General features: G+C 43.1%; 1 protein-coding gene and 1 long non-coding RNA gene across 3 annotated transcripts in view; one reads left to right on the forward strand and one right to left on the reverse strand.

Annotated features, from left to right (window-relative positions):
- The window catches only part of L3MBTL4 (L3MBTL histone methyl-lysine binding protein 4), a 300018-nt gene that overhangs the window by 238356 nt on the left and 39533 nt on the right, over positions 1-22129 (forward strand). The window contains exon 15 of one of the 2 annotated variants that reach the window (XM_027088566.1): positions 16747-16754. The exons of the other annotated variant lie outside the window; for it this stretch is intronic. Coding sequence (XP_026944367.1) covers positions 16747-16754 — 8 coding nt within the window. The remainder of the gene's footprint in view (positions 1-16746; positions 16755-22129) is intronic. 2 annotated transcript variants of the gene reach the window in all.
- LOC113610417 (uncharacterized) lies at positions 4858-20933 on the reverse strand. Its single transcript, XR_003429079.1, has 3 exons — positions 20746-20933; positions 6091-6092; positions 4858-4868 (listed from the first exon to the last, which is right to left on the reverse strand). It is a non-coding gene; the product is annotated as an uncharacterized LOC113610417 (long non-coding RNA).

Here is a 22129-nt window from a genome sequence, read left to right on the forward strand (position 1 = left end):
CCATCTGAGCCATGGGGCAGACCGTGCTGTCTTTCTGTGGTTGCGAGGGTGGAATGAGGTCCCTGGTATAAAACAACAGGACACCTGGCCTGACTCCTGATGGGGAATCCAGTCACTGTCAGAAGCTGCTGTTTTCTTCTTGTGATACAGGCTCTTCTAGGCAGACCACGAGTTTTGTTGTTATTATTTTATATTTTTAATTCTAGGAGTCAAGGCAAAAAGACATTTTGAATTTTTTAGAAGTGGAGTGATTCGTAACAGTATTATTGTGTTGAATGAATCTTTTCCCTGTGACCCTGCAGCTGAGACCCGAGAGCCAGCAGGGAAGGGCTCCAGGAGAAGCCAGAGGGAGGGTCCAGCTGACCTGCAAACAGGGGCTTAGGTGCTTGCTGTCCCTGAGCGCCTTCCTCCTTCAGACCAGGACTAGTTCAGGCTCCTTTCATAAACTGTGACATCAAGTTTCAGGCACTGGGTGACTCAGGCCACAAGGAGGGCTCCTGGCCTCAGAAGAGGTGTGAGGACAGAGCTCACCCATTTCCGTTTGTTTGTCTGTTTGTCTGTCACCCACGCTCATCAGAGGTGGGCCTGGGTCTTGTTTGTCTTTGAATTTACAGACTCAGGGCCGGTGCTCAGCAGCTGCTCGTCGTGTGGGGTGGACCCTAGTCTGTGAGGTCAGAGCAGGCTCTCTCCTCACATCAGCACCCTTGACATCTGGGGCCGGATAATTCTTTGTCGTGGGGCCGTCCTCTGCATCCCTGGCTCCCACTCACTAGATAGATGGCAGTAGCCACCCCCGCCCCTTCCAAGATCCAACAACCAAAAATGACTCTGGACATTTCCAAATGTCTCCAGGGGGAGGGGGACAAAACCACCTCTGGGTGAGAACGACTGCATTAGAGGAAATCTTTAATGTGATCTACTGTGTCCAATTTTGTTTAAGTTTATTATATTATTTGCAGAGGAAAAAGTCTGAACTGTAACCCAAATTGTCTTGCAGGGTTTATTTCTGAGAAATGAGATTCTAAGTGTTTGTAATTTCTTTCTATATTCTTCTTGCTTTTCTGAAATTTCTTGTGTTTCTTTATTGTACATGTATTGCTCTTAGAACTTAACAGGGAGAGAATGAAAAACGTTTAATGCGTGAAAATGATTTTTTTAAGTGTATAATTGATTTCTTCCTCATATCCTGACATTCCTAACAATCATGTAGACTGAAGCCACTGAACATTGTTTTCTTCTTCTTCTTCTTCTTGTTATATTATTATTAATTTTGTTTAATTATCTGTTCTTTAGGTGATTGTAATTACTCTGAGGATTTCAAGCAGCAGTGTCATAATCTATTAATTCAAGTTCTAGATGTTGACCAAATTCATTGGTCAGCTAGGCACTGGATTTCATTCTCAGAGACACTTGCCCCTTTTGTGTAAAGGCAGGAGCTTTTCCAACATCAAATGACTTTGGAATTACCACATTTGTCAAGTGACACTTTTGGAGTCCCCAGACCCAAAGTACAGGAAAGAAGAAGGTGTGTGTATATAATGTATTAGAGTTGCAGTAAAACTTGATTTTAAAAAAAAACAGTCGACTAAGAGATTCTGCAAAACTCCGAATCAAAGGAAGATTCAAAAGAAAGGATCTGGGGCACTCTTTCCTCACCCCTTAATTTGCACAGGTTTAAATGAGGGGGCTAACCCAGAAGTGAAGGCTTTCTTTCAGCACAGACATTCAGAAGGGAAAAAAGAAGTCATTAGACAAGATGTGTGTTGAAGAGCTGACAACCCTGGCATTCAGATGTGGGTGAGCAGTGTATTTTCAAAAGCAGGAGAGAGATTTCCTTTTTCATTTTCTTTTGATATTCTCATCACTTTGATCTTCGATACCGACTGTCCAATCCACTCAGGCTGCCATAACAAAATACTACAGGTTGAGTGGCTTAAGCCACAGAAATTTCTTTCTCACAGTTTCTGGAGGCTGCAAGTCCCAGGTCAAGGTGCCAGGATGGTACATTTCATTCTGAGGCCTCTTCCCTTGGCTCATAGGGGCCACCGACTTGCTGTGTGCTCACATGACCTCTTCTTTGTGTTCATGGAGGAAAAGGGGGGTGGGGGGAGAGAAGGAGAGAATATATGCTCTGGTGTCTCTTAGTCCAAGTGCACTAATCCCATCACAAGAGCCTCACCCTCATGACCTCATCTAACCCTAGTTACCTCCCAAAGCCCCTGTCTCCAAATACCATCAACTCAGGGCTTAGGGCCTAAACGTATGAACTTTGGGAGGACACAAATATTCAGTCCATAACACCTACTTTGTGATAACATGCAAAAACAGGTGATAGAATTGCTCATTATTTATAAGGCATGACTGTTTGATCAAAAACTCTCTCTTGAATAGTTTGCTTGTTCGGTAGGAAGTCTGCATTTTTGTTGTTGATTTCTTTCTGTTAGATGCCCCTTCGACACTGATGTGCCCTGGCTCCCATCTTTATGTACCAAGTGTGCCCACTCCCCCTTCTGTGTTACTGTCTCTTACTAGATGACCAAGTCAGGTTAACAGTCAAAAACTAACCTTAGAAATTGATTTCTAGTATCCTCTAGAATTATTTTCTAGTGTCTCTGTTAAAAATATGTTTAACTAACTTATTTATTTTTTTATAAACTTATTTTATTTTTTGGCTGTGTTGGCTCTTCGTTGTTGTGCGTGGGCTTTTCTCTAGTTGAGCGGGAGCTACTCTTTGTTGCGGTGCGTGGACTTCTCATTGCGGTGGCTTCTCCTGTTGCGGCGCACAGGCTCTAGGCGTATGAGCTCAGTAGTTGTGGCTCACGGACTCTAGAGCGGAGGCTCAGCAGTTGTGGCACACGGGCTTAGTTGCTCCGCGGCATATGGGATCTTCCCGGACCAGGGCTCAAACCCATGTCTCCTGCATTGGCAGGTGGATTCTCCACCACTGCGCCACCAGGGAAGCCCCTAAGTAACTTATTTTTATCTGTGTTAATATTGGTTAAATCTCATTGGGGCACAAGTATTCAATACAGTGACATCTCATTACAGTGAAAGCTATTTGCTCATCCCTTGGTTCCATTATAATGAAATCAGAAAAACAGTATATTAATGCTGAAGAATTTACATAGTGTTTTTATTTTATGGAGCTTTGTATAACACCATAACACCCGTGCACACTTCCATTCATTTACTAAGACAAAAGTAGAATACAGCAGAAACATAAATCACCAAAATACTGCTTGGGAGGACAGAGAAAGCAAGTATGACTATAGCATGTAGGTGAAGTAATTCTATAGTCAGTATTGAGAAATGGGGAGGAGGTGATGATGAAACAAAAATGAGATATTTTGAATCATTTCAAAAATACATTTTCCATTCTCGAAAATCCTGCTTCTCCTTGGTAGGCAGATGAGTTTCTTCCCCTGGAGAAGCCACCTGTGGATACGACACTCGTTGCATTTTCTTTATATAGAGCCGAGTTTTTCACAGAGAGCTGAGCATCGGATTTGCTTGCTCTATCCTCGAGTTTCTCTTTCCCCAAATCTGACATGATACTTGGAGTCAGTCTAGGCGGAGCTTGGGGTCAGCTTCCCCAGGTGTGGAGCCAGTTTCCAGCCTCTCCTGAGCTGAATGGGGTCATAGACCTTCCCTCTTTGGCCCCAGTAAGCTGATACTGAATCAGCTGCACAGTGCAGTGTTTTTAGATGATGCCCATTCATTCTGCTGAAACTCACTCACACACACACACACACACACACACACACACACACACACACACACACACAGTGTGTAAATATAATAAAAATAGACAATGTCATCTATCTAGTAAGTGTTGGTACTAGACCTTCTGCAGTGGCAGTATGTCTCCTTGGCAGTAATTCCCTTCACCCCGCTTATGGTTGTGTTATTTGCAGAATCACCAGTGCTGTGGAGGCCTGCCACCAAGGCAGTGCCCTGGGAACTTGGTCACACATTATTTTTCAGGTGTTTTACATTTGTCACGTGTGGTTGACCTCAGCCCCCAACCTCGGGAGACTGAAACCCACTAATGGCCTGGGGGACAGATGCCGTGTCCTTGTCCTTCTAAGTCACTGACCCAGAACATGACACATACTTCCAATTCCTCCTTTAACCACTCGTCCTAACGTGTTCCCAGGTATTCTTTCTCCCACCTGTGGATGCAGCAGTCATTTTGGCCTCTTATGCTTTCTCCAAGTTTCTTTCTTCCCGGGGCCAGCTACACTTCAGGAGCCTACTCCTACCTTTTATTTCCCTGTTCTGTATAAAAATGGCACTTTTATACTTTAACTAACTTCCGTGGCGCCCTCACCTGAGAGCCTGGGAGATTTGCGGGTGCGGTGAGTACCACCCTTGGATTTCTAGAGAACCACATGCTCACTAACGTTTATCAGTAAGCCCCCGCGATGTGACCTCACCCGTCATCACACAGAGGCACAAAACAGAGCTTCCTAAACCATAATCCTTCAAGACTGTGTTAGCAGAGGCAACAGTCTGCTTTGTAGTTGCAAGTGGCTGGAGTTACAGATGTGTGTTCTACCAGTTATCAGTTTGCATATTGCAAGCAAGATAACTTAGCCTGTATTATACATCAAGCCAATTTAATCTGGAATTTGTAGAAATCAAGTTTCCAGTCTTGCATCGCACCTCCAAGGGAGGTGCCCTGCACACATCTCTGCATGGAGCATGGTAACTACATCCCAATTAATTTCTCCACCCCAAGAATGAGATGCTACTGGTCTCTGTGAATTTCTCAAGAGGCGAAGGATGGTTCTTCGCAGCAAGTTGTAAATGGTTCAAAAGTTAGAGAAGCACAGAGAAGTAGCATGTCCTGTATATTCTCTGCCTCTCTGAAATGAGGTAAAAGAAGGGATTTATCTTCTCAAGAACACAGTATGCTTCTTGGGAGCAGGTGGACCAACTTACAAAGGCCCCTTTGAAATAGAAACTAAAATAATGCTTAATGGTCATTCTACTCCCATGGTGAAGGGGCGTGGCGGGGGGGGGGCGGACAGAAATCAGAAAGACAACCAGGCTTGGAACTTGGGTCGCATGAGGCTTTTCTCAATGATCACGGACTCCAGCCTCCTAACAAATAACAACTGGATGTATTAAGTATTCTTACGGGTCAGTCTAGCGAAAGAGCAACTATAAAATTGAAACACGTGGAACCAGCTAGGTAACAATAAAGACAAAATGGTAGAAATAATGAGTTTGTTAGCACTTTGAGTATTTCGCAACAAAGCAGTTACTGTATTTGTAAAGGAAGAAACGCCATCGGGTTTAATTTAGCTGCCTGGCTGTTTATGGTTTATACAGTGCAGTTATAGTATATTCCTTGTCCATATGCTTGTTTTAAAATGTTTTACCTCATTATTATAAGAAGTTTTAAATGCAGTGAAATTTCAAGTCAGAAAATTCTTAGAAAACTCATGAAATAGAGAGAAATTGAGATAGCAATACACAAAAGAAATTTTGAAATCGTTTTTTAATTGGGAAAAGTTGAAGTCGAGGGTAAAAGCAGTTGCTTTGGGGCTGCTCAGATACGACTGTTGACTAAGTTTCATCACCTTGATACTTCGGAATCGAAAAGGTAATTTTTCTTTTCTCCCTTTTCTCTCCCTTCTCTGTAATGAACTTGCAATACTGCCGACTGACGTTACAAGAACCCCACGCAAGTCTGAGGAGGGAGGCCACATAGAAATTAAATTTGTGTTACCTTTTTTCCCATGAAAGCCTCTTGCTTGTGAAAACAAGCCCAATACTTTACTCATTTAGTAAAACAATGAAAATTAATACTTGGTAAACAGTCAGAAGATGTACATATGTATGTGTTCTTGCATTATGTCCCTTAACAATCTAATTCTCCCAGACTTAGCTTTTTACTAGCCACAGGTCTATAATCCAGAATTTTTAGGAGGCAAAAATGTATGTTATTGATTTTTTAATAGGTAGTACATGTACTTGGTACAAAATTCAAAAGGTATGAAGAGTTCATACCTTCATGAACTCATATTTTCAAGGAGGGGAAAATATGTCCCCTCCTTGCCCTGTTCTGCAGCCCCAGCTCACGCCTGCCCTGGGCCAGGGCTGTTCTCTCCTTATTTAGAGAGAGAGAGAGAGTGTGTGTGTGTGTTTGTGGACACAACTGATGGCCAGCCATGCACATGGTTAGCCACTTCCCTCTGTTTGTTTAGCAATAACATTTGGCAGACAGTTTGCATCAGTGCATGGGGAGCACCCTGGCCCTCGCTCACCACGTGGATGGACTCTAACTTTGTCGATGGCCATCCAGGTGGTTTTCCATGTTTGCCATGTAAAGAATGCTTAAAAGAGTGTTCCACGTTCATTTCACACTGTGAGAGTCTACAGAGTGGGTTCTGGCTGCGGAATTGCTGGTCAGTGGGGACGTGCATTTTAGATAATGCCAGATTTTTCTCCGTAAAACTTGTACAAGATACCTCCACCAGCAATGTGTGAGTGGGCTTCTCTTTCCACCTATTGTATTGGGAAACTTTTTCATCTAAACCAATAAAATAGGTTAAAAAAAAATAGGCTTAACACTGAGAGTGAGCATCTTTTCACATTTCAGGAGCCATTTGTACTCATTTCTCTACGAACACTCGTTTAAATCCTGTTCCCACAGGATTTAGTTGTGGCTCTGTGTGTGTATATACAGGGAAATTAGCTCCTTTTATGTATTGCAAATTGTAACTACTTTTTCTCAGTTTCCATTTGTCTTTGGAATTTCTAATAGTACTTTTTATGTTTTTTTGATATAGTTTTTGGATTCAAATATATCAGTGTTTTCCTTTGTGGCTTCTAGTTTTATATCACACTTAGGCTTTTCTTTCCTTAAAAAAGAAATCCTCCATTTCTTTATTTTATTGCTTCATGTTTTTCAGTTTGAAAGTATTGCTCCCTTTGGCCTCTGTACCTGTGCAAGGTTAGAGGTGGAGAAGTAACTTATCCTTGTCCTGGCTGTTTATCCTGGCATCCACACTCTGCTGATTGAGTGGTCCATCTTCTCCCCACTGACTTGAAATCTCACCTTCATCATATACTAAATTCCCTTATGTATTTTATTTACTTGCGTTGATCTGCTTGTCTGTGCCTGTGTTCGTACCACATTGTTTTAACTGCTGCAGCTTTGTAGTAGGTTTTAAAATCTAAATAGCAGCTAGGCTCCTCTTAACATTCTTCCTTTTCAGAATTTCTCCAGCTACTCTTGCTTGTTTGTTTTTCCAAATGTACTTCAGCATCAGTTTTTCTGTTATGACACCAAAATCCTGTTGGTAATCTTACTGAGATTGTATTAAATTTATGGCTTAAGTTTGAATTTTTCCCTTTATGAAGTTACACATAATGAGCCTTTCCCACACTCAAATCTTTCCTGTCCCTTGATAGCATTTTCAGTTTCCTTTGTGTAGAAATTGCACCCTTCTTATGAATTTTATTCCTAAGCATTTCATCATTTTTGTAGCTACAATAAATAGAATCATTTCTTTCTTGATACCCTGGAGCTAGTGTTGTTTGTGTGTAAAAGCTGTCAATTTCTGTACAGTAATTTTGACTTTGCTACCATGTCAAATTCTCTTCTTATGTGTAATTTTTTCATGCAATTGCTTTCCCAGTAAATAAGTGGATCATCTACAAATAGTTATCATTTTACCAATTAAAAGCTGTTTTTTCTGATTCTCCCTGAACTGACTAGCTTAGCAACGTTTGGATGGTAGACGTAAGGCTTCTCTCTGGCGAGGAGGAAGGGGGTCTCTCTGAGACCACAGAACCCCATCTCCCCTGGGACCAACAAGGACCCTGTTACTGCTTTCTCTTAGTCCTACCTTTGCTTTTATCTTAATTTTGTTTGGTTAGTCTCTTACTTACTAAAAGATATTAGAGTAATTCATTTCTCCTATTTGTTTAGTACTAAAGAACAGTGGGATAGGAGCTGGTCCCGGTTTTTGCGATTTAAACTTTTACTTTATTGGTTTCCTTATAAATTCTGTTTAACATGCAGAAGCTTTAAATTGGCCAGTTGAAAATACATGGAGGATTCCTGTACTATTGAGCACTGTCATTATCTGGAAATTAATAGTCCTGGGAGGAGCCAGCATTCTTCCTTCCATGACTTCTTCTGGCAGCTCCTGGATGCATGTGCCCTGGTCTCACCAGTGGGAACCTCAGCTGTGCACTGGGGGGCGTGCAGGGCAGTTGCGATCCCCTCCTGAGAGAGTATTGATAAGCTTAGTTGTATTGCACTTGAATTGAACAGAGGGTGAGGAAAATTAACGCAAGAAGTTACAGATTTCATCTTGGCTCAGAAATCACCTTGTTGTGCAACGCTGGCAAATCGTTTAACCTCTCTCCTTTGATATTTTCAATTTGGGGATGTGACTGTTATTAAATACTCAATTAATTAATATTTAGTATCAATTAATAATTGATCTTAATAAAAGTATTCATCGCTGTACTTACATTTGTCATCACATTCTACAGTCATTATTTCGAGACCTCACTTAACAGCCCTTTGTGTTGATATTGTTACTCATGTGGTTATTATGATCCCAATATGGCATTTTAGATAAGGAAGTGGGTTGGTCTTCAGGACTTCTCCCATGGAACTGCAGCAGCCTGAAGGAGCAGCTGGGCCAAGAACCCACAGCCATAGGTTTTCCCTCAGCCGCTGCGTGTAGCTCAGCGTCCGTCCATCAGGCGGCCTCTGCAATGTACTGTCTACCACCTTCTCAGAAAGTGGATACGGATGGACTCTCACCTGTGCTAAAGTCATTGCAAATTGGAAATGTTAAATAATATAAATCGAAGTAGGCCTCCTAGGGATAAGACACTGGCATTGAAAAGCATTGTGGAGGTGTATAAAATATTTTAATTAAAGAAAGTAAACCCTATTTGAAATAAAAGTCAAAAGGAGCAGTCACCAAGATTTCCTTTAAATTATATAGAGCAAGTCATTTCCTTTCCTCTAATCAAGTACACAACTGTTTGTCTCTTGTTCTAGCTGTACTTTTCTCATGATGGCCTATCTTTACATCCCTGTATAAGACTAGAAAAGGGTCGAGAGAAGGAAGAACCATGTGTAAGAAGTCAGTAACACCGTGCTGAGTCTGCAAACTCACTGAGTTCTTGTTTATCTGCGGCTGACATCCTTTAAGTCATGTTACTTAACTAACACTCCTTATCCTACCAGACCTGAGACAGAGGAGAGGCAGAATATGCAACAACACTTTATTTTTTTAATTTTTATTCTTTTTACTTTATTTATTTGTCTGCGTGGGATCTTTGTTGCTGCGCGCGGGCTTTCTCTAGTTGCAGCGAGCGGGGGCTACTCTTCGTTGTAGTGGCTTCTGTTGTTGCAGAGCACAGTCTCTAGGCACGCAGGCTTCAGTAGTTGCGGCACTCAGGCTTCAGTACTTGTGGCACTCAGCCTTCAGTAGTTGTGGCTCGTGGGCTCTAGAGTGCAGGCTCAGCTGTTGTGGCTCACAGGCTTAGTTGCTCCACGGCATGTGGGATCTTCCCAGACCAGGGCTCAAACCTGTGTCCCCTGCATTGGCAGGCGGATTCCTAACCCCTGCGCCACTGGGGAAGCCCACCACCAACACATTAAAATACAGAGGAGGAGTCCTGAAACTGCTGAGCAGTATGAAACTACACACAGTAAGGGTTTGGAAGCGTGAAAGAGTGAATGTTTTTAGACACAGTAGAAACTGGAGTATGTGCTTACACGAATGGGTTAATCAGACATCAGTAGCATGAAAAGATTTAGGCTTGTCTTGAGGTTATGATTCATTTGGGGTTTTTTAAAATTAATTTTTATTGGAGTATAGTTGCTTTACAATGTTGTGTTAGTTTCTGCTGTATATAGCAAAGTGAATCAGCTATACATATACATATATCCACTCTTTTTGAAATTTCCTTCCCATTTAGGTCACCACAGAGCGTTGAGTAGAGTTCCCGGTGCTCTACAGTAGGCTCTCATTAGTAATCTATTTTATACCTAGTAGTGTGTATATATCAATCCCAATCTCCCAATTCATTCCACCACCCTCCCCCCCACCGCCTTGGTGTCCATACGTTTGTTCTCTACATCTGTGTCTCTAAACTGTGTCATTTTTCTAGATTCCACAAATAAGCCATATTATACGATATTTGGGCATCCGCAGTTATGATTCATTTTGAAAAGACCAGGTGAAGCTTGGGTTTTGTGAGAGGGTAAAGGCTGGGCCATGGGGTCGGGGCCAGCAGATGCCCTGTCTGCGTTTAGAGACCCTCCAAGGAGAGGCAGAGGTGTGTTCTCTCCCTCACCAAGGAGCAGTGGCTTTCAAGGATTTTTCTTTGTCTCATTTACCATAAGATCAATGCCACGGATACCTTGTGGATCTTAGCTAAGTATCCTAGTTCTGGAATGTTATTTTTCCAGGATTTTGTTTTGTTTCTACCAGAACCACACCAGAATCCTTGTTTTCTAATGCCCTCCACGGAACTGCAAAGTTGCTGAGGCACTTGGAGGGATCCCATGAATAGGATCACCCTGAGGAAGAGAGGTGCATTGATGGGTAATCATGAGTAAACAGGGAGAAGAGAAGCTTCTCAGAAGAGAGGGCTAGAAAGTATTTTTTAAACACCCTCTGTGATTATTTAACTAAACGCGGGAGGCGTACTGGACTTTGTTCTCAAGTGTGTGACCTTTTCACAATCATGAACTGCGTACTGGAATGTGCCAGAATGTGCAGTAGTGGTTTTTTGCTCAGGTTTTTTTTGTGTGTGTTTGTTTTTTTTTTTTTTTTGCGGTACGCGGGCCTCTCACTGCTGTGGCCTCTCCCGTTGCGGAGCACAGGCTCCGGACGCGCAGGCTCAGCGGCCATGGCTCACGGGCCCAGCCGCTCCGCGGCATGCGGGATCCTCCCGGACCGGGGCATGAACCCGCGTCCCCTGCATCGGCAGACGGACTCTCAACCACTGCGCCACCAGGGAAGCCCATGTGCAGTAGTTTTAATTAGTCATCTTATCACATAAAAACAACAATCAAACTGAATATGAGGATGCTTTTTTTTCATACCCATTGATTTGAGTAATTAGAAAAAAAGAATTGTAAGCAACATTCTTCAGCTGAGTTTATCCTGGCCTTTTTAATTTTAACTAGAGCAGGGCACAAAAAAAAAAGTAAATGACACTATTTGGTTTTATCCTTTTACTTTAGAAAAATGAGTATGGCCAGCTCTGATTAATTAGCAGAGGCATGCTTATGTAACAGCATCTTTCAGCCTGTGTACCTTACAGTGGAAAAGGAAGGTGTTATTTTTTTCTCTGTGGGTTTTAGGGACTGTGATTTAGCAAGGCAATATTCTGGAATGTATTAGGAAATAACAATGACAGATTCATTTTGTATTTTGTGCCCTGAAAAGCTATTTATGTAGATGTAAATGCTGTGTTTGTAATATAAAAATGCTTGGAAATTGCCTGCCCCTCATTCAGTGCTTGTGAGAGGAGAGTAGGAGAGGGGAAATCAGGACACCCTAACTGGGTTGTGATTACTAATTCTCTATAAAGAATGCGTGGATAAGCCCCCATTTGAAGGAATTCCATAGATGACCGTCCAAACTTCAAAATAAATAAATCAGGGTACTTGTGAGCATTGCAAAAGGGTACTGTCCAATAAAAAACAGGGAGACCTTACAGCAGAGTAGTAACAATTATCCATTTTATGTAAATGAGAAATTGAGAGTTTGTTTCTGTAAATCTGTGGTAGGTGGCAACAAAAATCCACACTCTGAAGAAAATGTTGATTTATGGCCAGCTTTTCAGTTGCATAAAGTGGAGGTACATTTATTTTTAAGCTCAATGTGACTTTTTTCAACGTGGGGAATATGATATGAATAAGGCACACTGGTAAGTTTTGGGTTTTTTTAAAATTATTTACTTATTTATTTATTTTTGGCCATGTTGGGTCTTCGTTGCTGTGCGTGGGCTTTCTCTTGTTGCGGTGAGCAGGGGCTACTCCTCATTGCGGTGCGCGGGCTTCTCATTGTGGTGGCTTCTCTTGTTGAGGAGCACGGGCTCTAGGCACGCGGGCTTCAGTAGTTGTGGCTCACGGGCTCAGTAGTTGTGGCTTGCAGACTCTAGAGCGCAGGCTCAGTAGTTGTGGTGCACAGGCTTAATTGCTCCACGGCATGTGGGATCTTCCCGGACCAGGACTCGAACCCGTGTCTCCTGCATTGGCAGGCGGATTCTTAACCACTGCACCACCAGGGAAGCCCACACTGGTAAGTTTTTTTAAATGAAGAAGAGCAGACTTGTAAAAAGCATAGTGATTGTGTACTTGCGTTGGCATTGTATAGGGATGGAAGACCCCTTGGGTTCACATCATCAATCTGCCACCTTTAAACTATACACACATGGGAAAGTGCCTTCACTTCTCTGAGCCTCAGTTTCCACCTGAATGAGGGATGATCACACTCCCCCTGGGACTGAGGACCCAGAGATGCTGTGGGACGGGACAGCCCAGCACTTGGCACATAGTTTATTATCATTTTATATGAAAATGGTTTTCAGTTAAAATTACTTTTAACACATCTTCCAAGCAATTCTAATAGGTCACCCCCCCCCCTCTTATTTTTAAGTATTTCCCACAAAGTCCTGGATAGTGTTTGGCTCAAAGTGGTACTTTGTAAATACTTGTTGCGTGTTGACTTATTTAATCCTAATTAATTTATTTTCTCATTGCTTAGAAAGCCAAATTCTTTCACAGAAAATCAGCCATTTATACCTACTTTTTTCCCAAGGAATCGAAGCTGACTCACTTTCTATAGGTCTTTACTTTCCTTTCCGTTTGACATTTAGGGGCTATAAGAAGTGGAGCTTCCTTTCGTCTCTCTGCATATCTAGAATCAGTGCAGTCATATGCAAAGAGCTTTGTCCTCCTTTCTCATCCTTCCTAGTTGTTATTGTCATCCCCAGAGCTAATAAGGGCAGCTGCTCTGGGGTCTGCTTGCCCACGTCAGTCAGTCTGCGTGACCACAGAAGTGCCTTCTCCAGACCCTCGGTACAGCGCACCCTTGCTGGGAAGCACAGGACCAGCGTCCAGGGAGGCCTCGCCCACCTGGAGCCCCGCCCACCTCCAGGCATCCCACGGTCTCACTGAGTCCTAACAGCGTCCCACACGCCCGGGTTTGCCAGGGAGCAATGAGAGGCCTAAGGGCACGGTCACCGGCTCGGAGTGAGGCTGCAGGAGCCACTGCTGTGCCGGCGGCCTGGCAGTGACAGCTGTGCTCTCCCAGCAGAAGGCACTTGTTGACTCGGAAAGGTGAAAAACAGTAAAACATTGGGAAATACACAGACTCCGGGTCTGGCTTCTGGCTCACTGTAGCTGGGTGGCCCCAAACCAGGTCACTTGATCTGCTTGTTCCTTAATTTCTACTTGACCTACTTGGCCGTGGAGAAATGTTTGGCCCTGTGAGACCACTCCCACCTTCTTGAGAAATTCTACTCTGGCTTCCTGGACGTGGCCCTCTCCTCAATTTTCTTCTCTGGCCTCGCCTTCCTTCTCGGGGGCTTCTGATGCCTCCTTTCTCTCCGTCTGACTGTAGATACTTCTCCACGGAGCTCTCTTCTCCACCCATCTCTGAGAAATCCCACTCAGTCTGATAGCTGGTAGCTTCCATCGTCCTGTGTCCAATTCACATCCCACCGTGGATCTCCATCTCTTAGTGAACGAGTCCACTCCAGGCACGACACTAGTCCTCAACAATGCTCATCCTCCTATCTTCCAACCTAAATCAGAAAGTGACCTACTGTGTCTCCAGTTGCCCGAGCCGGAGTCCCAGGACGGCCCTTCATTCCTCTTTCACTGACCACCTCCATCCAATTAGAAACCAAACCTGTTGATTCTGCTTCCAGAGCCTTCTCTCCATCTCTGCTGCCAGGCCCTCGTCCAGCCCCCAGGGTCTCTCCCCTGGACTCCGAGCCTGTCTTCTTATCTGGTCTCCTGCGTCTGCTTCCTCCACTATGTAGTTCATTCTCCTCTTTGTGTTAAAGTAACTTTCAAACCTAATCGTATCACTCAGTGTGTGAATCCCTTCAGCGGCCTCTCCAGTAACCTTAGAATAAAACGCTTTCCAGGACCTTCCTGGTCTGGTCCTGCCCACACCTGCAGCCCCAGCTTTCTCCACCGCCTCCTTCTCATTTTTCCTCTCACCTCCTGCCTTTGCTCGTACTGTTTCCTCTTCCCAGCATCGTCTCCCCCTTCTTCACCTCCACGCAGTCCCTGGCTAAATCAGAGTCAAGCTGTCACCTCAACAGAGACATCTTCCCTCTTCAGCCACTGTCCCCACTAAAGGGAACCAGGTCCCTTCCTACCCTCTTTTCTCCCAGTAGGATAGGAACAGTCCCGCGCTTTAAGCTCACAGACTCTGTAACCCCTGTACCTTTCCTCTTGTAGCATTTAGTATGCTCCGTTGCTCGTTTAACTGTCCATTCCTCCCCTGGAATGTGAGCTCCGTGGGGACGGGGACCACATGCATCTTGGTCATTCCTGCATCTGCAGCCCTGAGTGAGCGTTTAGCACACAGTGGTCGTTTAGGAAACTTTGAGTGAGTGGATGCTACTCCCCGGGTTTGCAGAGACGGACAAGAAGACGTGCATCCTGCCTTCGAGGAGCTTGTCATCTCGTGAAGAAAAGTTTATAAATAATTACTGCATAATAGACGCAGTCATAGAAACACACACACCATCCAGATTAGCACAACCAAGGGCACTGCTGGCTTTGTCTGAAGACTTGAGCTGGTCTTTCAAATGTGAAAGGAGCCAACGTAAGGTGGTCCAGCTTTGGACTTGGCTTTGCCACGGGTTAGCCTTTCCATCTTGGGTAAATTGCCTATCATCTCTGAACCTTAATTTCCTTCTCTAGAAAAGTGAAGATAGTAATCCCTCCCCTGAAAAAACTGCAGGGAGGATTAAATAGAGAGACTTAAATGACAGATACCAAGCATGGCACCTAGTATAGGTCGGTGCTCCGTAGGTAGTGACTGTTTTATAACTGGAATGAATTTAAATGTGTTTATTCAATGCTTCTTGAATGAATGCCCCTGAAGACAAGTGAGGAAAAAAGAATCTATTTCTTGAATGTGACTAAAATGACAACTTCAGCCTAGGTGTACATGAGGGAAATTTCTGGACTATGGCCTAATATATAATTTATCATTTGCTTCCACTAAACCATAATAAATTATTAAGGACCAAAGGGGCAGCCTTTATACTAGAAACCTCCTCTTAGTACAACCTGAGGGGACTATTTGTGCTACCGCCTTTGGGCAGAGTGATTTACTAGCACCAAGCCATCTTTATTTGTCCACGATTTTGATTCTGCAAAATATTACACAATAAGCTGCCCTTCCCTGGACCTCAGCCTCTCCAGCCTGGGATACTTAGAGACACTTTAAAAGTATAACATCTGTGGCTGTCTGTGCAGCAGCAGAAATGTATTTGAAGACACGTGCTACGAAATATAGTTCTGACCAAAAGTTATATAGGTAACAGCCACATGTCACATTTTATTTCCTCGGGAGAAGAGCTGTGTCCTGGAAGCGTATTCTTTATGTTGTTTGCGATCTAAAATATCTGAGGACTTTAATGCTAAGAGGTAATATAAAATTTCTGCCACCCACTTCCGCATCACTTTCCTAATGCCAACGAGTTGATTGCAGTTAGTTTGGGGTCCCTGAGAAAAGGTTAAATCATTATGAACTTGCATAGCTTCAGGCAACTTTGCTGGAATCCTCGCAGCCCTCTCTCGTTAGCATAGCTGGTCAGAATCTTTGCTCTCAGGTGTTTTCTAAACCTTAACTCTCGGAGCCCAGGCATACCGTTGGTTTGAGGTTCTCTAAAGGATTAGCCGGTTACCTAAGAATCAGTGTTCCTAGTTAGAAATGGTTTGTTCACGGGAAGTATACATTCCAGTTTGCCCATAGAGTTCAGGGTGAGGAGAAAATGGTAGGGCTTTTTCCTGTGTTAGCACTTTTTATGAATCACATTGCATGCTCACAGCACATGAAATATCTCTTCTCACTTTCAGATGTAGTAGATGCTGCTGAATCCTATGGTAAATAGTCAGTGGGAATCACCCTTCTAGAATCTACCACTGTTGTGTATCAGGACTTGGATTTGGGTGTCCATGGAAAGAGGACCTGGATATGATTCTTCAGAGCCTCCGTGGTTCTACGTGGCCTATGCAGTGGTCCTCATCCTGGTCTACATCAGAACCACCGGTGTAACCTTTTTTAAATGCACGCGCTCAGGCCCCACCCGAGAGATTATAATTTGGAAATTCTGGTAATGGAGACCTATGTGGCTTCTGCACACCTTTCCCGGTCCCGCCCTCAGCATCCAGGGCTCCCCCGCGTGTGCCTCTCTGCCAGTGTTCCGGCTCCTGCCCTGGGTCTGTATCGGGCAGGGCCAGGTCATCTTCATTTCATGTAAAATCTAGAAAAAGTAAATAAAATTCCACGGCTGCTGTCCCGTGACTCAGTGTCAGGATCCAGGGTAGTTTGTTTTCCCCTCTTCCTGGGCCGCCATGGGGCCAGCATCTCACGCTGTCCAGAGCCGTCTGTTTGAATTTAAACTGCCTTAAATCCATTTTACATGTTTCTTTCAACATCAGCTTTTGAAATATTTTTCCGAGGGGAAAAAATGTATTCTTCTGTTGAGGACAGCCAGTGCTTGTCGTGTTTTCTTCTTTCTTTTTGCCCAGTTTCTAACATGGGCAGAACCAGGGCCCTGCGGACTGTGTGCTCCTGATACCCTGCACCCAAGGGGTCCCCGGGCTTCACCCCCAGAGACCCGCTCACGTGGGCCATGGGCCTGCCCCTCGGCCCTGTGCCTCAGCTCTGCCAGGGGACTCGGGGGCTGTGGGGACCCAGCTCCGCCTGCCTCCTGGCCTCCGCCTGCACCCCTGCCCGCGGCCCAGCACCCTGGGCTCCCTGCAGCTCTGGGCTCCGCACTGGGGCTTCTCTGCCTGTGGCCCTGTGGGGGCCCCGCGGGAGCGGCTGCGGCAGTTTTGCAGATTCAGATCCCCTCGGAAGAGGGAGTGTGTGTACCAGTGATCCGCCAGGTCCCTCTGATCCGGGGGACCTGAGGATGGGGCGGTGGGGGGAGAAGAGAGTGGGTCAGGGGTGGCACAAGAGGACAAGCCCGTCTGGAGAGTAAAGTGCAGCAAATCGTCTGTGCAAGGGCGCAGACCACGAGAAACTGCACATGCAGTACATCCTCACGTCGTCACCACTACTCAAGAGAAAAACGGTTCATCCTGTTGATTTCTGGCAAAACTGACATCAGAATCAGACGCTTGTGTATGTTTTCAAAATGTATTTTCTATGCCAGGGGCTTGAAACCTGCAATTCTTCTTTATGACCATTGTGACAACTCACCTTGTTCCTTGAGGTTTTTCTTCTCCTCTCTGATCTTTATTTCACTGACAGGCAAATAAATATAACTAAATTTCCCAGAGCACTGCTGTGTCCCTGCCGGACAGCTCTCCAGGGAAACTATTCTTCAACTCTCCATGTTTATTCTTTGACCGTCTTTACATCACATTTCTGCTTCCCCGTAATCTGCATCCAGTTTATAGATGTTAGTTATGCCACACGCAGCACTGCCACCTGAACTAGCCCCGGAAATGTCCAGCCGGCACTTTGGAGTAGTGACCACAAATTCTGTTTTTAAGAAAAACTTGGTTTTAATGTGCATCAGGCCAAAGGACGAAAGAAAAGGTTTCCATCCAAAAGCGAAGTTGACTACTAATGGGAATCAGAAAGGCAGCCCAGGCCATTGTTTAAACCAGATGTAATGGTTTTTCCTTGACTTAAAAATCTCTTTAAGAGTTCTCCATCAGCCAATCATTCTGTTATTTTGGACCATGTGTTTGTATTATCACAAGAAATTATGAACATGGGAGAACAGTTTGACCTCTGTCCTCTGTGTCCGAGAGGTCACTTGTGTTCCTGAAGCCCCTGTGTTTCCATTGAGCCTGTCTGTCAATAGCTAGGAGCACTTGCTCATTGGAGATGGTGCGGGTAAGGTGGAGGCGCCTGGAGGATGTGGTATGTTGCCGCCTTCACAAGGCTAAATAAATGTGTGTATGTAGGGGGGTGTTGAATAGATTGAGTAGGAAGTGAAAAGACCTTGGTGACCTGGAAATATGGGAATGGATTAAATAACCATTCAGGTGTGGATCAGTCAGAACACAACCAAATCTACATCTCTCCACACCGACTTGTCACCCAGCCCCTCTCCTAATTTGCAGCTGAAGTCCACAGAACTGTCTTTGTCAGGTATCTGCCTGCCGGAACCTTCACCTCACCGGCAAATACTGCAGTTATTTGGGGATGACAAGGGAATCTGCTTCTACGTCTTGATCTTTCTTAAATTTTTTATGTCTTTCTCAATATGCATTCAGGGCTGACAGACTAACTGAGGACTCGTCACGTGCCACTTTAGCCTGTCTCCCTGTGTATCTTCAGCCAACATTAAAAACACATATAGTAGTAATTAAGTCTGCTTTAGAAATCATTTCTTACTGGTAATGTGCTTTTCAGTTCCCTCAATGAGATGCCGTAACTTGATAAATTATTCTGTTGGCAGCAGTTAACAACAACAGAACCCGCATAATTGTAAACCCGTCCCTCGCTGGTACTTAGCAAAGTAATTATCCAGCTTGATTTCCTCACTTCAGAATAAGGAGGCCGACATGAGCAGATTTTCAGAAATTCTCCTTCGTTCTGTCTTTTGGGAGGAGTCACTAGTCGCTTGAGAAATGAGAGCCTGAGATGACGGAGCCTTAGAGAAAGGGCCTTGTTGCTTTACAGCCTCACCTCCTGCTAATTTTCATTGAACTTGGACTAGTCCTGAGGCCCTGTTGAGTATAAACCCCAAGAGAAGATCCTAAGTTTCCCTTTGTGATGAAAAAGTTTCTGTTTATTCTACTTCCATTTTGACTTTTTAAAGAAAAAAAACAATTATTCAGGGAAAAAATATTATATTATGTAAATAAAAGGAGACAGATGGGTTAAAGGGAGAAAAGACTATTTCCATTTTAGCTCAGCTTTGGAAATCTAGGCCAACACTGATAAAAACTGAAGAAACACAGATTGAAACCAGATCTGTCTTACAAGAGAAACGGTGCAGGGTTAAGTCTTCGACACAGGTGGCTCTGACTGGAGAAACCACTCACCCAACCATAGACACTGCTTTTCTATTAGACTTTTCCAGATTTGGGTTTTTTTTTTTTTTAATAATTTAAGTCATCATTCATGAAAATGAATCACAAATGGTTTTTTATGTGACATTTGGAGGACGTTTCAAAGGCATAAAACAGAGCTGCTAGACCCTTCACACTCATCCTGTATTTCTTGTTCTCGACATTTTAAAACCTAAACTCTCACTTGCTGACATTTTCATTAGCACTTATTCCATGTTCTGGCTTTTAAATTTTAATGCCTGTCTTATAAAGAAAGAGAAAGTAGAGGCTTCTTAATCAGAAGTGTATCATTTTCAATTTACCATCTTCAAAAAAAAAAGAAAGAGAGAGAGAAAGAAAGAAACCCTTGTTGAATAGTCATGACTGGGATGTAAAAGAGTCTTGGGAAACATGATGAGATGGAGGGGACAAACACCGACTCTGTGTACCTGAGACACAATTTAGTCAGACATTAAATCCCCTTGTACACTTTCTTTCCTTGAATGTGTGGTCGATGTAACTCCACTGTCTTCTAGTTTTTTTTATTGTGATAAAATACGCATAACAGTAAATTCACCATTTTACCCATTTTTAAGTACCCAGTTCAGTGGCTTTAAATAAATTCACATTGTCGTGGGATCCTCACCACCTTCCATCTCCAAACTGGAGCTCTGTCCTCCTCTAACGGTAACTGCCGTGCCCCTCCCCCCGAGCCCCAGGTCACCACTGTTCTACTTTTGTCTCTGTGTATTTGACTGTTCTAGGTATTTCATATAAATAAGAGTCATACAGTATTTATCCTTTTGTGTCTGGCTAATTTCACTTAGCATAACGTCTTCAAGGTTTATCCATGTTGCAGTATGTATCAGAATTTCATTCTTTCCTAAAGCTTAATAAGTCTCCACTGTATGGATCTACCACGTGTTGTTTATTCATTCATCCATCAATGGACACTTAAGTTCATGTCGTCAGAGGTAATTTCATTTCTTCTTTTCCAATTTAGATGCTTTCTGGTGGGTTAAGAAATGTTCTCTCCTCTTCAATTTTTCGAAAAGTTGGAGAAGAGTATATGTAAGTTCTTTCAGTGTTCAGTAGAATTCACTAATGAAGCCATCTGGTCCAGGGCTTTTTTGGTCAAGGAGTTTTCGATTACTGATTCAATATCCTTACTAGTTATAGATCTATTCAGCTTCTCCATTTCTTCATGACTCAGTCTTGGTAGGTTTTGTGTTTCTAAGAATTTCTTCAGTTCATCCATGTTATCAATTTGTGGGCATACAACTATTCATAGTGGTCTCATAATCCTTTTTATTTCTGCGGAGTTGGTAGTAATTTACCCACTTTCATTTCTGATTTCAGTAAGTTGAGTCTTCTCTTTCTCAGTTAATCTTTTCTGTTTTGTTAATTTTTCCAAAAAACCAACGCTTGCTTTCATTGACTTTCTCTATTGTTTTTCTCTTTTCTGTTTTATTCATCTCCACTCTAATCTTTATTATTTCCTTCCTTCTGCCAGCTTTGAGTTTAGTTTGTTCTTCTTTTTCCAGCTCCTTAAGTTGTAAAGGCAGATTGTTGATTTGAGTTTTCTTCTTTTTTTTAATGCAAGCATTTACAGCCATAAATTTTTCTCTTAGCACTGTTTTCACTGAATCCCATAAGTTTTAGTATGTTGTGTTTTCATTTAAATTTGTATCTTTAAGAGACAAATACTTGTATTTTCTTATTTTCTCTGTGATTTACTCTTTGACTCATTGATTAAGAGTGTGTTGTTTGGGCTTCCCTGGTGGCGCAGTGGTTGAGAGTCCGCCTGCCGATGCAGGGGACACGGGTTCGTGCCCTGGTTCAGGAAGATCCCACATGCCGCGGAGCGGCTGGGCCCATGAGCCATGGCTGCTGAGCCTGCGCGTCCGGAGCCTGTGCTCCGCAACGGGAGAGGCCACAACAGTCAGAGGCCCGCGTACCGAAAAAAAAAAAAAAGAGTGTGTTGTTTAATTTCCACAAATGTGTGAATATTCCAGTTTTCCTGCTGTTACTTATTTCCAATTTTATCCTATCATAGTTAACAAAGATTCTTTGTATGATACCTGTCTTTTAAAATCTATTGAGACTTGATTTGCGGCCTAACATAGGGTCTGTCGTAGAGAATGTCCCATGTGAACTTGAGAAGAATGTGTATTCTGTTCTTGGGCTAGTGTTCTGTATATGTCTGTTAGATCTAGTTGGTTTATTGTTCAAGTCCTCTATTTCATTACTTATCTTCTTGTCTGGTTGTTCTATCTATCATTGAAAGTTGGGTATTGAAGTCTCCAGTGATTATTTTAAAACTATTTATCTCTTTAATTCTGTCAATTTTTGCTTCGTATATTTTGAGAGTCTGTTATTAGGTATGTAAGTGTTTATATATAATTTAATATATATGTCCTTTTTCTCTTGTAACCCTTTTTGATTTAAAGTCTCTTTTTTTCAGACAGTAGTATAACAACCCCACTCTCTTTGGTTACTATTTGCGTGGGATATCTTTTCCCATTCAAACTATTTATGTCTTTGGATCTAAAATGAATCTCTTTTAGACAGCATATAGATGGATCGTGGGTTTTTACTTATTCTGCCAGCCTCTATTTTTTTGATTGGAGAGGTTTGTCATTTTACACTTAAAGTAATTACTGATAATAAGGAATTTGCTTTTGCCATTTGCTATTTGTTTTCTGTATACTTTATAGGACTTTTGTCTCTCATTCACTGCATTATTGTATTCTTTTGTGTTTAGCTGATTTTTTGTTGTGAAATGTTTTAATTCACTTTTCATTTCCTTTTGTGTATACTCTGCAGCTGTTTTCTTTGTGGTTGCCATGGGGATTACATTTAACA

The sequence above is a fragment of the Aethalodelphis obliquidens genome, unplaced genomic scaffold, assembly GCF_003676395.1.
Source record: "Aethalodelphis obliquidens isolate GAN/ISIS:26980383/991018 unplaced genomic scaffold, ASM367639v1 scaffold63, whole genome shotgun sequence".
NCBI lineage: Eukaryota > Metazoa > Chordata > Mammalia > Artiodactyla > Delphinidae > Aethalodelphis > Aethalodelphis obliquidens.